This window comes from Nycticebus coucang, chromosome 2, assembly GCF_027406575.1.
Source record: "Nycticebus coucang isolate mNycCou1 chromosome 2, mNycCou1.pri, whole genome shotgun sequence".
NCBI lineage: Eukaryota > Metazoa > Chordata > Mammalia > Primates > Lorisidae > Nycticebus > Nycticebus coucang.
In genome coordinates this window covers 86,345,833-86,363,474 of record NC_069781.1, presented here as the reverse complement: position 1 = coordinate 86,363,474, position 17,642 = coordinate 86,345,833, and the positions used below count along the sequence as shown (strand labels likewise).

General features: G+C 37.9%; 1 protein-coding gene across 1 annotated transcript in view; it reads left to right on the top strand.

The window, feature by feature from the left end:
* The window catches only part of CARNMT1 (carnosine N-methyltransferase 1), a 50,429-nt gene that overhangs the window by 4,220 nt on the left and 28,567 nt on the right, over nucleotides 1-17,642 (top strand). Inside the window, exons 2-3 of the mRNA XM_053575319.1 lie at nucleotides 6,676-6,871; nucleotides 7,646-7,809. Coding sequence (XP_053431294.1) covers nucleotides 6,676-6,871; nucleotides 7,646-7,809 — 360 coding nt within the window. The remainder of the gene's footprint in view (nucleotides 1-6,675; nucleotides 6,872-7,645; nucleotides 7,810-17,642) is intronic.

Here is a 17,642-nt window from a genome sequence, read left to right as displayed (position 1 = left end):
TGCAGCTGTAGTTGCCTGCCATTTCAGACAGATGACTCATGTTGTAAACAGACAACATAAACTTACAGTATTGATAAATACAGTACTGTAAATGTATTTTCTTATGACTGATTTTCATAATTTTTTTCTCTGGCTTTATTGTAAGATTAGAGTATATGTTATATATAACATAAAAATTATGTGTTAATCTACTATTTATGTTATTGGTAAGGCTATCAGTAGGTAAGTTTTTGGGGAATCAAAAGTCATATATGGATTTTTGACTGCTTCGGGGGGTCTGTAACTTTAACCCCTGCATTGTTCAGGGTTCAACTGTGCTTTCAAATTTTGGAGGGTTTGGTTTACTGCTATGTCTTTCAGTCAATATGTAGGAGATTAAGATCAAAGATCATAGAGCAGAAAATGTCTTTTGATTAATATCTTCTTTTTCTAATGGGTTCCAGTTTAGATATTCCTACAGATTTTGCTTAGATGACATTCTGATTAAGATAAAAACAGGTGTAACCCATTTGTATTGCATAGCCAAACTAGCCTTAAACCCACTCTTTTTTTTTTTTTTTTTTTTTTTTTGAGACAAAGTCTCACTCTGTTGCCCTCAGTAGAGTGCTGTGGCACCATAGCTCACAGCAACCTCCAGCTCCTGGGCTTAGGCAATTCTTTTGCCTCAGCCTCCCGAGCAGCTGGGACTACACAAGCCTGCCACAATGCCCAGCTAATTTTTTTTTTTTTGCAGTTTGGCTGGGGCCGAGTACGAACCCGCCACCCTCGGTATATGGGGTGGGTGTCCTACCCACTGAGCCACAGGCGCCACCCCTTAAGCCCACTCTTATTATGAAGATATTACCACATAAAAATACAACAGTTTAAAAACAAACAAACAAAAATTACAGTTGAAAAAAAATCAAAGGTCTTTCCAGAAACTTCTTACTTTATAAATGTTACAGTGAGATTTTTAAATATTGAGATTTAGAGCTCAATAAATTTAGAGCTTTTTATAGGTGAGAAGATAGACATATAAAAAGGTGAGATGTTTGCCCAGGGTTACATAATCAAATTGTGGTAGAATCTGTCCTGAAATTCAAAATTGTTCACTAGAATTTTACCCTGCATTAATAATGAGTGATACAGTAAGACAGATTTAATCTTACATATTTAACCAAGGTTTAAAATAAATCAAGCCAGACTTTCCCTTTCTGTTTGGAATTCCTAGAGCAGTTCATCTAGCACACAGGAATGGGGCTGTGACCATGGCCCTTAGCTCAGACCTAGTATAGACCCATTCTGATGAAAGGTGACTAAATCAGAGTTGGAGTCAGTACTGACACCAGTTTTATAGAGAGAGCTGGAGGTAGAGATCCCTTTGAGGGAAAATGACTACTGAGTATACTTGCTCTCCTTACCTGCTGGAGGATGTGGCCTCTTGATACTTAGTTCAGAATCAAGCGAAATCTGATATCAGTTTGTAAAACATAAAGTAGTTTCAGTAAACTTTCTTAAAAGGGCCAGGCAGTAAATATTTTAAGCACTGAGAGCCAAGTGGTTTCTGTTCCAACTATTCAACACTGCCCTTGGGTGGAAGCAACTATTGGTCACGTGTAAATAAGTGGGCATGGGTCTGTACTAACAAGAGTCTACGTAACAGCCAAGTAACCAGTGGGCCAATTTGTCCTCCCTTGCCTTAAACCATATTGATATTTCCAGGATAATGAAATTAGCCCCAATTATAGCAGTATAGTTAGGGTTGGACTGTGTTCTCATTTTGGTATGACCCCACCTAGTGTAAGAGTCACTGTGGGTGTGTTACAGGCAGCTTTGCACACCATTAAGTAACCAGGGGTTAAAGGATATGCCTCATCTCTTCTTGCTCTGTCTGATTACTTCCTTTATCAGGAATTGACAGTTCTTCTGACCAATCCATAATTCACCTCAACCCCTGCAACCATGGTAGTCCCCATAGAGAACCAATAGTGTGGTTTCCTTGTATAGTATAACCGAACATTTATTACTCATTTTCTGCAGAGGCTGATACATTGAGATTTAGTAGTGACAAAGATGAGACTTGTATTTTAGAAGAATTCAGGCCGTGGCTCACTCCTGTAATCCTAGCACTCTGGGACGTTAGGGCGGTTAGATAGTCTGAGCTCAGGAATTCGAGGCCAGCCTGAACAAGAGCAAGACCCTGTCTCTAAAAGTAGCCAGGCGTTGTGGCACTTGTAGTCCCAGCTACTTGGGAGGCTGAGGCAAGAAAATTGCTTGAGCCTGAGAGTTTGAGGCTGCTGTAAGCTATGATGCCATGGAATTCTACCCAGGGTGACTGAGTGAGACTTTATCTTAAAAAAAAGGGGGGGGGGCGGTGCCTGTGGCTCAGTGAGTAGGGCGCCAGCCCCATATACCGAGGGTGGCGGGTTCAAACCCAGCCCCGGCCAAACTGCAACAACAAACAACAAAAAAAATAGCCAGACGTTGTGGTGGGCGTCTGTAGTCCTAGCTGCTCAGGAGGCTGAGGAAAGAGAATCTCCTAAGCCCAGGAGTTGGAGGTTGCTGTGAGCTTCCTGACAGCACGGCACTCTATTGAGGGTGATAAAGTGAGACTCTGTCTCTAAAAAAAAAAAAAAAAAAGAAGAAGAATTCATCTTATTAGAAGTAGTGGTCGGGGAGGTGGGGGAGGAGTTAGTTTGGGGATAGCATTCAACTAGGAACAGTCTAGTAGGTAATAAGCCTCTCAGTAATTTTGGGAGACATAATGAGGCTTGAAGTAAAGCATTAGAGTTGGGGTAATTTGCAGATAGTTTTATGAAATAGATTCAAAAAGTATCCTGGGTTCATGCCTGTTATCCCAGCACTTTGGGAGGCCAAGACAAGAGGATTATATGAGGCCAGGAGCTCAAGACCAGCCAGCACAACATAGTCAGACCCCATCTCTTAAAAAAAATAATAAACTAGCTGGAAGTGGTAGTACATTCCTGTAATCCCAGCTACTCATGAGGCTGTGACTGGGTGATTGCTTGAGCCCAGGAGTTTGAGGATAGCCTGAGCTATGATTACACCACTGCACTCCAGGCTGGGTAGCACAGTAAGACCTTGTCTCTAAAAGAAAGAAAAAGAAAAATGTATTTTGAGTTTACCGATTGTAGGACTAAGAGAAGAAGCATTTTAGGGTGACTCCATGGTTGCTGACTTGGGTGCATTTATGATATATTCGTCAATATTGGCTGAATAGGTGGAAGTTTTCATGGGGCATGTGCAAAAACAAGTTCAATTGGGGTATGAGTTTTGAGGTATAGTAAGAGGGAAGTTGGGGGGCATCCAGTACCCAGGAATCAATACTAGAAACAAAGTTCTGTGAGACTGGTAAGCCTGTTAACAGTGAATAACTGTTACAGCTCTGCTGTTTGCCTGACTTATTATGGCCACTTTATATAGTTCCCTTGTGTCATACTCCAGTGATAGGAATATATAAATTGTTAACAGTCTTTCTGAAAATCATTTTATATCAAGAGCCTTAAACATACTTATTCCATCTGACCTGTAATGCTCCTTTTGGGAATTTATGCTATTTTTTCCCTAAAATATGGACAGGTTTTTGAGCACAAAAAATTTATCATATAGACAAGTGAAAGTTTCTAAATGCCCATAACTTGGGAAATAGCTAAATAAATATTGGTTACATAAGATAGAATCATGAAGAACCATTGTAGTCATTGTTACATGTGGTATTTGAGAACTTTTTTTCTGTTCTGAGGAAATTCTTATAAGGTTGAAGAATTACAAGTGTTCCTCAAACTTTAATGTGCATAGGGATCACTTGAAGAACTTGTTGAAAGGCAAATTCCAATTCAGTAAGTCTTGGGTAGGTCCTGAGTTCTGCATTCCTAACCACTTCCAACTGATCTGCTGTTCCGTATACCACATTGGAATAGAAAAATGCTACATGAAATAAGCATTGGAAGACACATACTGCATGTTCTCATATGTATGTGGAATCTAAAACAACCAGTTTCATAGAGATAGGGAGTAGAATGGCAATGACCAGAGGTAATGGGAAGAGGTTGGTCAAGGGGTACAATGTTTCAGCTAGATAGGAGGAGTAAATTTTAAGTATTTGAGGCGGTGGATATATTAATTATCTTCATTCGGACTTCCCACATTTTCATACATATATAGTATCACTTTCAACCTTATAAATGTATACAATTATAATTCATTTTTTTAAAAGGTGCAAAATGAGTTCGTCTTAGCAAAACAGAAATACGCTAAGGGCCGGGTGTGGTGCATCAGGCCTATAATCCTAGCACTCTGGGAGGCCGAGGCAGGTGAATTGCCTGAGCTCAGGAGTTCTAGAACAGCTGAGCAAAAGTGAGATCCCGTCTCTCTAAAAATAGCTGGGCATTGTGGTGGGCACCTGTAGTCCCAGCTACTGGGGAGGCTGAGGTAAGAGGATTGCTTGAGCCCAAGAATTTGAGGTTACAGAGAGTGACAAAGTGAGACTCTCAAAAAAAAAAAAAAAACCCAGAAATATGCTAAAAGATAAGAACTTGCCCTGAGTACTCTTTTTTAATTTTTTAATTTTTTTGAGTATGTTCTTTTCAATGAATTGCTCTTGGGTAGGCAGGGGAATGTAAAGGTACCTATCTCGGGTTTTGTGGAGGTTTTTCAGAATAATCCATGTTCAGTGATTTGATTTAGTGCCTGGTATTTATTAAATCTCAGTAAATGGTAGCTCCTATCTTCATCTTCATTGTTTTTATTTTTTATTTTGCTTTTATAGATGACACAGTTGGGGCACAGAGAGGAAAGTAACTTGCCTGGAGTCACACAGCAAATAGGTGGCATAACCAAGATTTCAACCCAGATCTGTCTGACTTCAGAGTTCATTGTTATACTCTGGCCAGAGTGGGAAGCAGGTATCAGTGCAGCCACGGCCAACTTGATCTCTTCACATTACCCCAAGTGTCCCCCTACTGAAGCACACAAGTTTCTAAAAACAAGGCCAGGTTTTTGGTTAAGTTTTGTCAAGATCTTCTGAACTTTCATTTTACTGTTCAGAAATTAGGTAGTAATTTGGCATATGAAGGTAAAAAAATGAGAGAATTGTTTAGATAAATAGATTTAGGCAACCAAACGAAAAAAGTATTTATTGTTTTCATTTAATGTTGAGTACATATCAAAGAACATTTAAAAGAAAAATATATGTGTATGTGAAATAGATATCTAGTTATTAAAATTGTAATACTCTATGTTGATAACAAAAGATATATATCGTAACAAAAAATAGCAGGTTATATTGAACTTCCCTTACAATTGCAGAATTCAATTGTGACTGAAGTATTACGAATAACTGTATTAACAGTTTTTCCTTGCTTAAAATACATGCACATTTTTTGGCACCCTCTATATATAAAATGTAAGGAATGATACATTGAGCATCAAACCTACCACTCAGTTTTATAAAATAAAGTTATCCTATCATAGAAAATCATTGACTTTTCCCCCATCGTAGAAAATCACTGACTTTTCATTTACTTGCTTTCATTTTGTTTTTTCCATGTATGTTCAGTCCTTAAGCAGTATATTGTTTAGTTATATATAAAATGCAATTATACCTTATGTTTTTCTGTAATTTGCTTTTTCAACAAATATTTACATTTTATCCATATTTTGTATAGCTATAATTTATTCATTCACTGCATTTCATTGTATAACTATACTGTAATTTCTTTGGTCAGCCTACTGATGATGTACCTTTGGGTTGTTTCTAGATGTTTTGTTTGTTATTTCTAACAGTGCTGTAATGAAGGCTGTTCATGTTTCATGGTGCCCATTTCCAAGGGTTTCTTGAGTATGTGTGTAGGAGTATAATTGCTAGGTCATAAGACATGTACCATATTAAGTTTCACTAGGTAGTGCTCTAAATTATTTTCTAAAGTGGTTGTACTAATTTATGCACCTGTCATCAGTGTGTAAATGTCTTAATTACTATACATTTTCACCAACATTTGATATAGGCAAGCTTTGAAATTTTGCCTATTTGGTTGATGTAAAATGACATTTCAAATGTATATTTTACTTTTAAAGTGTTTTCTTCTTTTTTCCTGGTTTTATGAATGAGTAGTCCCTAAAGTGACCTTTAGAGTTACATGTGGAAACATTAAAATGCAAATTATGGATTCTGTCATGTGAAACCCTATAAAATTTTAATTTTTATTTGATTTGTACTTATGTCACATGTAAGATTTTTTGTGATATTTTTGGAAACTTGGTTGGCTTTTAGTTCACTTCGCAGTACATTTTATGTATATTCTAAAGTAATTTCACAGCAGCATTTCCCATTTAAAGATTGAAAAATGCCAAAGAATTTGGCTGTTTTGCTAAAAATTTTAAGTTTGTACATTAATCCTTTTAAGATTTCCTTTTCCCCTAATTGGTGCAGGTGGTTACTTTTACTATTTAGAAACCATTTGTGTGTTGTTTGGTTGCATAGAGAAGTATCTGTAATAATAAAGTCAAAACATAACAAAACTTTGTAAGTTCATATCCTTAAAAAAGCCAAGAGATCGTGAATGGTAGTGCAGTGTCCAACATAAGGGAATCATTGTACTGAAAGACAACCTTAAAATAAGTTTGGTGTTTGATGAGATTCTTTTGTCAATTTAAAACACACCTTTTATGTTTTAGCACCAGTATGCATGAACGAGTGAACCGAACAGAAAGACAATTTCGATCACTTCCAGCTAATCAACAGAAACTACTTCCTCAGTTTCTCCTTCACTTGGACAAGATTCGGAAATGCATTGATCATAATCAAGAAATACTACTGACCATTGTGAATGATTGCATACATATGTTTGAAAATAAAGAATATGGACAAGATGTATGTGAAAGTTTGTTCTATTTTTACTTTAGGGTTTAACCTCTATAAGTTGAGGTTTTTATCTTTCTGGATTTCATTGTTATAACCATGCAAAAGCTGTCTTCTCTACTTAGAATATTTTTACTTATATGTTCAGTCATTTGAGTAGGCTTAACAGATTGGATTTGTTCATTTTGACATAGTATTCTGAATGTCTTGGCATAGGAATAGTGACTTAAATTTTTATAAGCAACTTTACAGCTATATAAAATTTATTTCCCTTGTTTAACTCATTTCTTTCAGTATATCTATTGATATTTATCTTTCATTGTATGAAATTATTTTCACTTATAAACTCAAGGAACTGGCAGCAATAGAAACTGAAGTACTGTTTTTATATCTACAGGATGGATATAGTTGGGCCACTCCAGTGTGAGCCTCTCCTTGCTGCCCCATCAGTGACCTGGAGGGACTTTCTGTCCTCTCTTAAGAGAGACAATGTTTGGTTTTCATAACAGCTCAGTTCTGGTCTCTCCTGAGTGAAGGCTCTTTAACTGTAGGGTGGTTAGGTGATTAATTGACCTTAATCTTTTGGGAATAGAAGTGAGACCCACCCCCCACTCCCCCCAAACTCTTTATTTAGGATCTCAGGCTGCTCTTGAATCCTGATTGAGGTGAGAGGCTAGAGATTTAGCCACTAAAACACCTATGGAGCCCCTTAATAGCATGTCTATTTAACCATAGCCAAAATGGATTACTTTCCGAGAAGCTAACTAATTTCTCTTTTTTAAACAGGGGAATGGAAAGATTATGCCAGCATCTACATTTGACATGGATAAGTTAAAATCCACATTGAAACAGTTTGTGAGAGACTGGAGTGAAACTGGGAAAGCAGAAAGGGATGCCTGCTACCAGCCAATCATTAAAGAAATTTTAAAAAATTTTCCAAAAGAGAAATGGTAAATAATGCCTTGTTTTTAATTAGTTTTTAAAAGATGTGCAAGCACTGAGTTTCTCTATAAGACATTTTGCAATCTTGATTCATTTTTATAGTCGTTGAGTACCGGTATGTTTTTCATGTGTGAGTGTTATGTTTGTTATTGAATGCCATGCGTGAGGTTGCACTTAGTATTTAAATAATTTTTGCTCTAGTACTTAATGGGAAATGTAATTTAGAAATTAAATAATAAGGTTATCAGTGATGTATGTCGTTTTATAATTTGCTTTATGGCAAAGCAAAAAACTGCAAACTTCTAATTCTTCTTGTTGTGACATAAACAAACAATGGATCTGTACCTTAGAGCAAAGGTTCTTAACTTTTTTGTGCCATGGACCCTGGAGCAGTCTGAAGCCCATTGTCTGCTTTTCAGGATAACATTTTTGAAGTGAATAAAATAAAATGCATGAGGTTATAATAAAACCAATTATTTTGAAATATGGTTATTAAAATATTTTAAAAGCAAATTTGTGATATGACATGCCTTTTATCATGTATCACATTAAATATAATCTGGCAGCAAGTGTAATTACTGTATTAGGAAAATGCTGAATGGTGTATACATTATTCTGAAAACCTCAGCAACTAATGTGAATTGAAAATGTATGTGATTTCTATGGGTGATAAAGTTATAAGTATTGCCAAACTTACCATTGTTTGTTTGCCTACATTCATAATTGAAGAAAAAATATCAGTTACTGAAATTAAATTTAATTTTTTCCCATCCCCGTCACAGGCCCAGTGAATTCTATTCATAGATCCCTTGGATCTGTCAATCCCATGTTAGGAACCTCTGACTTAGAGGAGATAGATATTTAAAGAGAACCTCTGGGTGGAATTCAGTCATTTAAAGAATCTTTGTAGAGACCCTCCTTTTCCTCTTCTCTTTTCCTCCATTGCTGGGCAACTTTAAGTTTGGTGTATTGCTGCAGAAAATTCAATATATGTGTCTCTCTCTCTCTCTCTCTTTTTTTTTGTTTTTAATTTTCTATTTGGAAATAACTCCAGCATTTCAGATGAGTTAACATGAATTGTACAGAAATGTCCCATATATTCTTTACCTAAATTCACCAATTTTTACCATTTTACTACATTTGCATTATCATTTTTTCTTCTTTCTTCCCTCCCTCATTCTTCTACTTTGTGTATGTGTATTTCTAAAACTGCACATACACAAAATTAGCAATTTGAAATTTAACCTTGAATACTGTTATGTAATCTACAGTCTATAGTCAAGTTTCATTAATTATTCTGGTAATATTCTTTATAACGTTGTTTTCCATCTAGTCTAGAATCCAGTCCAGGAACAGTTCCTTGGCCTTTCTTTTACTTTCATGACATTGACATTTTTGAAGAATACCAGGAAGTTACTTACAAAATATTGCTGTTTGATGTTTTTTTTTTTATGATTAGATCTGGGTTGAATATCCCCAGTGGAAATAACTGATGTATGTCCTTTGAAAAGTAATCACATCCAGAGACTTACAGTGTCTGTCAGACCATCATTGCCAATTTTAATTTTTATCACTCAGTCAAGATGTGTTTGGTTCCTCCACTGGTTACTTACTATTTCTCTTCTCATAACTAATAAGCAGTTTCTGGGAAGACACTTTTAGACCATGCAGTTAATATCCTGCTCCTCCTCAGACTTTCCTTCTCCTAGAATTATAAACCACTGATGATTCTTGCAGTCTGTGCTGTGTTGTTTGTGGAATGGTGGTGTTTCTACCTATAATTATCAATTTGCATTCTACTGTAAGGAAGAATCTTTCCTTCTCCCCTACCTGGGTATCTAACTGTTCATCAGGAAGGACTGCAGTTCCTATTCTATATAGTGGGTTATGATTCGTTACTGGTGTTTTTATTCTTCAAATTGCCTCACATTTGGCCACCAAGAGTCCCTTCAAGTTGGCTCCTGTGTCCCTTTGTCATATGAGCATATCCCAGTCTTTTAATACTTCTTTACTTTCTGGCAGTGTGAGTTATTTCAGGCCCATCTTTTGTCTTCTCTGCTTCAGTTCTAAAATTGACTGTTTCTCTAAAGACATGGCTTCTTTGAATGTGGAATGGTAGAGAGAAACCGAAGTCTGGTGCTAGGCATGTTCATTTTACTAAGGTGGCATTTCTTTCCGGGGCTTTTGGTGGATAGACAGGTTGTGTACCCCATCCTTGTTGATTTATTATTACTTGATTCATTGACTATCAACTAGATAGAAAGTGATACTCAGAAGTGTCATTCATTTGTTTCATGTCCTTCTATGCCCCGTCTTTACCACACCTCATGTAAATGTCAATCATCAGTTTCTGGTTTACCCCCTCCCCTGCCTTTTTTTTTAATTTTGGAAAGTAAGCAGATTGTTTTTGTTTGTTTTGTTTTCTGAGACAGAGTCTCAGTATGTCTACTCTCATAGACACCCTCAGTAGCGTCACAGTTCACAGCAACCTCAAACTCTTGGGCTTAAGCGATTCTCTTGCCTTAGCCTCCCAAGTAGCTAGGACTACAGGGGCCCGCCACAACACCTGGTTATTTTTTTGTTGAAGTTGTCGTTGTTTGGCCATGTTCAAACCCATCACCCTCCATGTATGTGGCTGGTGTCATAACCACTGTGCTATGGGCGCCGAAACATAAGCTGATTGTTTTTTTCTATCTGATTACTCCCTTTTGTCATACACACAAAATAGCATACTGTGTATTTTATTTTGCCTTTTTTTTTTTTTTTTGCTTAACAATATATCCTAGAAATAGCTACATCTAAGTTCATGGAGATCTTCCTCAGTCTTTTCTTTTTTTTTTAATAGCCTGATAGTGGGCAGGAGTTGCATTGGTGTCATTAAAACGGTTTCCTTTGAAACAAAAGGCATGTCTACTCTTATCATTCCTGTGTAGCAGTCAAACTTGGTTCCTAGGTCTTCCTGGGAAAACCTGTATGGCTATTTCCTTTAAGAAATCATTTTCTGCTTAAACTAGCTAAAGTAGACTCTGTTGTCTGCAACTAAAAATCACAACCCTGGTTGAGTAGTTTTCAACAGAATCTTAATGATAAGAGAAGGTTCTTTAACATATTTGCTGTTAAGAAAATTGAAACTACATTCATTTGTTAATGCACTCATTAACTTTGAAAAGATGTTTTTCCATCTCCCAATTGCCAGCCATGTGTAATCCTCTAGACTTAAGACCCCTAGATAAAAGAGTACACGTGGAGACTCTGGAGCTGAGTTCTTCAGTTCTTTCCCTTGTCCAGAAGCTCTGGTGCTTTTTACTTTTTCTGTATTCCTTTCTAACTTCTAATAAAAGTCCTATCTTACCACTGGGGAAAAAAAAAATTGAAATTAAGCAAGCTGAACAACATGTATTAGTCCTTACTATATACAAAGAGTATGGGGGTAAAAAAAAAAAATTTGGTTCTTGCCCTCAAGACAATGGAGTAAGACACCCACTTCATACCTTAGTAAGTAATGCAATGTCAGGTAGTGCTAATGCTCCAAAGAAAAATAAAAATGGTTAAGAGAAAGCTGAGTGTATGTGAGAAAAAGATACCTCTAGTAAAACATAAGTCGTGACCTACATACATATTCATCTGAGGAATATGTCATTCTACAAAAATGGACGAACTATTTACAACAAAGCAGATAAATCCTTATAATAGTGAGTAAAAGAAGCAAGAAATCTGTACAAAAACAAAGTATGCAAACACAACATGTGTACCCCCTAATATTCTGAAAAAATTAAAAAAAGGCAAGAAATGACACCATGAAGAAACAATCAGCCAAATACAAATTGTGTGGATATTCTGCAGATGAAATACCCTTGTTTTCTCAAAACAAACAAAACAATGATATAACAAAAAGTAGGGAGAGAGGGAAAGCAGAGACTGTTGAAGATTAAAAGAGATAGTAGGTATAACATTTTGATTTGAAGAATTATAAAAAGACATCTTTGGAGCAACTGGGAAAATTTAAATAGAAATAGGTATTGAGGGGGAGAGAAAGGAGGTTATTAATTTTGTTGATAGAGGTAATAATAGCACAGTGGCTATCTTAAAAAATTCTCTTCTGAGATGCATATTGAAGTTTATATGGGAAAAGACAGCAGTATCTGGGAACTGCTCTCAAATACCTCTGCGAAATTAATGAATAGACTGAGTATGGTGGTGTGTGCATGCTGTCCCATCCGTCTGGGAGGCTGAAACAAGAGGATCCCTTGAGCCTAAGAGTTTGCGTCCAGCCTGCAGAGTACTTTGTTATTTGGATATACTGTAATTTATTTCAACCAGTCTCCTACATTTGGCAGTCTCTTGCCATTATAATGCCACTATTTTTTTTTTTTTTTTTTTAGAGACAGAGTCTCACTTTATCACCCTCAGTAGAGTGTTGTGACGTCACAGCTCACAGCAACCTCCAACTCTTGGGCTTAGGTGATTCTCTTGCCTCAGTCTCCTGAGCAGCTGGGACTACAGGTGACTGCCACAATGCCCAGCTATTTTTTGGTTGCAGTTTGGCCGGGGCAGAGTTTGAACCCACCACGCTCCTTGGTATATGGGGCCCGCGCCCTACCCACTGAGCCACAGATGCCGCCCTATAATGCCACTATTAATAACATACGTATGTATTTCCATATTGTTAGAGGCATATCTTTTTTATTTTTTATTTATTTATTTTTTTTTGTGGTTTTTGGCCGGGGCTGGGTATGAACTTGCCACCTCTGGCATATGGGACTGGCACCCTACTCCTTGAGCCACAGGTGCCATCCAGAGGCATATCTTTTTAAATTTAAAAATAACTTTATTTCACAGTCTTAAAAAAGTCCATATTATAATCTCAGAACTAATTTCTCCTGACCTCCTGGTACCAAATATTAAAGCGTGATACAGAGGAATCTGCTTATTTCTCTTTGAAGCAGTTCCTGGCCAGTCCCAACCATAAGAAATATTGGTTGGCATTTAATTACTTACCCAGCTAGGATGATTTTTCAGATCTTAGTGCATGGGTTATGGAAATTTTCCATCATGCGTTTTCCTGTTGCAATTATAGGGACTGTATGTGCTCGTGAGAATTGGAGCTAATATTAAAGACACAGCATTGCAGAACCTCCTCCCTAATGTCCACCAGGTTTTGAGGGAAAGAAATGTTCGTTGGAATAGCTCTGAAGGGTTTATCTTCCTGATCCTGATAAGTAGATGCCATAATCTCTGAGTTAACAATACATATAAATAAGATTTTTTCAAAGTACAGTGCAATGACAACTTAGACTTTGCTGCACAAACCCACTGTCAACATGCTTGTGGGTTTGGGCATGGATCATCTCAAAGAAAAGAAGCACTGTTTCTTTAAAAATCCTTAAAACTTGAAGACTTCCAGTACCTGGGCTTTTAACTGACCCAGCATATTAATGTGCACACAGGGCTCAAGAATAAGTGATAGCAATCACAGGTCAACTGGTCAAGTGTTTATAGTGTTTGGCACCAAGACCTTAAAGCTGCTATTTGCTAGTGGGAAAACCTTCAAGTATCTTCTGTTACCAGATATGTGTGCAAGAGGATCTATCTGTACTTTTCTTTTTTTTTTTTTTTTTTTTTTTTGGCCGGGGCTGGGTTTGAACCCGCCACCTCCAGCATATGGGACCGGCGCCCTACCCGCTGAGCCACAGGCGCCGCCCGATCTATCTGTACTTTTATTCTTAGAAGTGGGATAGCTGCATCTGAAAGGTAAATGCATATGTAGTTGGTTAGTGTATTAAGTATACTAGCTGTGTATATTGTTGCTGTGTAGGAAATTACCGCACACCTAACTGCTTAAAACAGTTAACAATTATTTCACGGCTTCTTTGGGTCAGGAGTTTGGGCATGGCTGAACTGGTTCCTCCATGTAGAATCTTTTCTTTTTTTTTTTTTTCTATTGAGATAGAGTCTCCCTCTGTCACCCAGGCTGGAGTGCAGTGTTGTAGTCATAATTCTCTCAGCTTCAGACTCCTGGGCTCAGGTGATGCTCCTGCGTCAGCCTCCAGGTGGAACTACAGACACACACCACCATGCCTGCCTAATTTTCTTTTTTTTTTGTAGACTCTGGGTCTTGCTATGTTGCCCAAACTGGTCTTGATTCCCAACCTTACGTGATTCTTCTGCGACTGCTTCCCAAAGTGCTGGGATTATAGGCATGAGCCATCACATTCAGCCTGGGATTGTAAGATCTTACAAGGCTACAATCCAGGTGTCTGCTGAGCTGTGTTCTCTAAACAGTCTTATACAGCTTCACATAGTCATGGGAGTGACATCTCATTACCTTTGTCATGTTCAGTTGGTTAGAAGCAAGTTGCAGATTTTGTGCACACTCATAGAGAAAGGGAATATAAAAGGCATGGAGGCCAAGGAGGTAGGAAGCATGGAAAGACCACTTCATATTCTACCAGCTACTGTTGTCTTTTCCTGTAAGGGTTGTACTCTTGTCTTCCAGCAATATGTGAAAGTTCTTGTTTACTCACAGCCCTGTCAAACATTGCATTATTAAGGTTGTTTTTTTTTTTTTGTTTGTTTATTTGCTTTTTTGAGACAGAGTCTTACTCTGTCACACTGTGTAAAGTGTCAGCTCACAGCAACCTCAAACTCCTGGGCTTGAGTGATCTTCTTCCTCAGCCTCCCCAGTTGCAGGGGCTACAGGCACCCACCACAACACCCAGCTAGTTTTTCTATTTTTTTAGTAGAGACAGGGTCTCACTCTTGCTCAGGCTGGTCTGAACTCCTGAGCAATCCACCTGCCTCAGCCTCCCAGAGTGCTGGGATTACAGGTGTGAACCACCGTTACTAACCTGCATTAGTAAGCTTTTGAAATTGTTGCCAATCTGATGGGAAATGGTATTTTGGCATAGTTTTGATGTGCATTTCTTTCTCATTATGAATGAAGTTGAACATTGTCATATGTTAAAGGGCCATTTTATCTCTTTTTTGAGAATTATATATTCATCCTTTTCCCTCATCTTTTTATTGAGATGAAATGCATATTATTATACAATAATTTTAAATAATTCAGCTGCATTCGGTATGACATTACTACACTCAAGAGTGTTGTATATCCATCACCTCTATGTAGATACAAAATATTTTCATCAATCAAATTAAAACCTCATATCCATTAAGTAGTTACTCCCCCTTCTTCCTACCCAACCTTTGTTTTTTAGCAGTTTGACCATGAAGTATCTTAAATGTGATTTTCTTTATGTTTATCCTGCTTGGGGTTTGATGACCTTCTTGGGGTTTGGGTAGATCAGAAATTCTTTGCTATTATAACATCATTTTTCTGCCCTTCTCTTTATTTCATTCTCTTTTGGTATGCCAGTTACACATATATTAAACTGTTTGATACTGCCTCTTAGGTTTCAAATGGCTCTTTTTCCACATTACCTCAGCCCTAATTGAGCCCAATTATAGTTTGGATAATTTTTCTTGACCTCACTTCCACTTCAGTGCTAATTTGCTAGTTCTTTGAGTTCTTTGACACTGTTGTTTTTTTTTTATGAGTTATTTGATCGTTTTTTTAAATTTCTAGCACCTCTCTCTCCCCTGTATATATGTGTGTACATGTATGTAAATGTATGTGTATATATGCATGTTACATACATACACATGTATATATACATACACACTCTCTGCTGAAATTTCTTGTTTGTACATGTGAGCTGCCTTTTCCACTAAATACTTTAACGTATTTTTCATTAGAAAATCCTGTGTGGTAATTCCAACATATGTGCTGTCTGAGGGACTGTTCTCCTGAAAACTTCCTTTCTGGCTTGGCACCTTGTAGCTCAAGTGGCTAAGGCGCCAGCCACATACACCAGAGCTGGTGGGTTCAAATCCAGCCCGGGCCTGCCAATCAACAATGACAACTACAACCAAAACATATTCAGGCGGGCACCTGTAGTCCCAGCTACTTGGGAGGCTGAGGCAGGAGAATCACTTAAGCCCCAGAGTTGGAGGTTTCTGTGAGCTGTGATGCCACACTGCACTCCACTGAGGGCAACAGCTTGAGGGTCTGTCAAAGAAAAAAAAAAACTTCCTTTCATAATAGTGGGTTACATTTTCTTCCTTCTTTGCATATCTCGTAATTTTTTTGATTGAATGCCAGACATTGTATATAAAAAGATAGTAGAAAGTGGTAAAGTAAATAGTATTAACTACCAGAAAAATGGCATTCTCTGTAGTCTGTCAGGCCAAGGAGGCTGAGTGAATCACTTAAATGTTTATAATTTCTAATATGCTTCCAGGTAATAGCTGCTTCAGTCAGTTAACTTGTTTGTCTCTAAACTTTGCATCTAGAAATGTGGCAGGGTGGCACTTGTGGCTCGAGGAGTAGGGCGCCGGCTCCATGTACCAGAGATGGTGGGTTCAAACCTGGCCCCGGCCAAAAACTGCAAAAAAGAATAAATAAATGAAAAAAAAAATTAAAAAAAAAAAAAGAAATGTGGCAATGTAGGGATAGTGTTACTTTCTAGGGAACTTCAGTTTCTAAGTTTCATCTGCATCTCACTTTTTTTTTGGGTGGGGGGAGACAGAGTCTCACTTTGTCACCCTCGGTAGAGTGCTGTGGCATCACAGCTCACAGCAACCTCCAGCTCTTGGGCTTAAGCGATTCTCTTGCCTCAGCCTCCCGACTAGCTGGGACTACAGGCGCCCGCCACAACGCCCGGCTATTTTTTTGTTGCAGTTTGGCCGGGGCTGGGCCTGAACCCGCCACCCTTGGCATATGGGGCCGGCGCCCTACTCACTGAGCCACAGGCGCCGCCCAACGCCAGCTATTTTTTGTTGCAGTTTGGCCGGGGCTGTGTCGGAACCCACCACCCTCAGTATAAGGGGCCGGCGCCCTACTCACTGAGCCACAGACGCTGCCCTGCATCTCACCTTTTGTGCACGCTGATTTTAACATCTTTCCTGCAGTAGAGTAATAGGAAGATTTTTATATCATTAAGAAATACTTGTTCCAGCCTTAGCAAGAGAGATACCCCGTCTCTAAAAAATAGCTGGTTGTTGTGGCTGGCGCCTGTAGTCCCAGCTACTTGGGAGGCTGAGGCAAAAGGATTAATCAAGCCCAAGAATTTGACATTGCTGTGAGCTATGATGCCATGGTACTCAACGCCAGGACACAGAGTGAGAGTCTGTCTCAAAAAAAAAAAGAAGAAAAAGAAATACTTGGGCCCTGCTTTGTGCTTCAAGCCTATAGTCTCAGCTACTTAGCAGACTGGAGGCAGGAGGATCACTTGAGCCCAGGAATTAGGTGCTGACTTGCCATATATACTATGATTGTGCCTCTGAATAGCCCCTGTACTCCAGCCTGGGCAACAGTGTGAGACTCGTGTCTCTAAAATTAAATTAAATTTTTAAAAAAGAATTTAAAAAATAAGCTAAGATTTTTATAGTCTTAATTCTCAAGTATAGGTCTTTGGTCCATTTTGAGTTAACTTTTATATGTGGTTAGTTCTAGATAAGTCTTAGTCAACTTTGGGTCTCTCAGATAAATTTTCAGGATCTTGTTTGTGCCACAGAAAGTATATGGGAATTTGATGTCTTTATATTCAGGCTAGATTTGAATCAAATTTATGTCAACTAGCTTTTTCACTGTATTCTCTTCTTTTTGAAATGTCATTAAAGGCTTTTTCTAAGTGAACTTCCTATGGAAGATAATATATATAGTATATTTAACTGAATATGCATATAATTACTGTATTTGTGATCTTTAATATACTTTTCTTATGAGAACACATTTGATGTAATAGTTTGTCCAATTTGTCAATGTTTAGAATTTTTAATA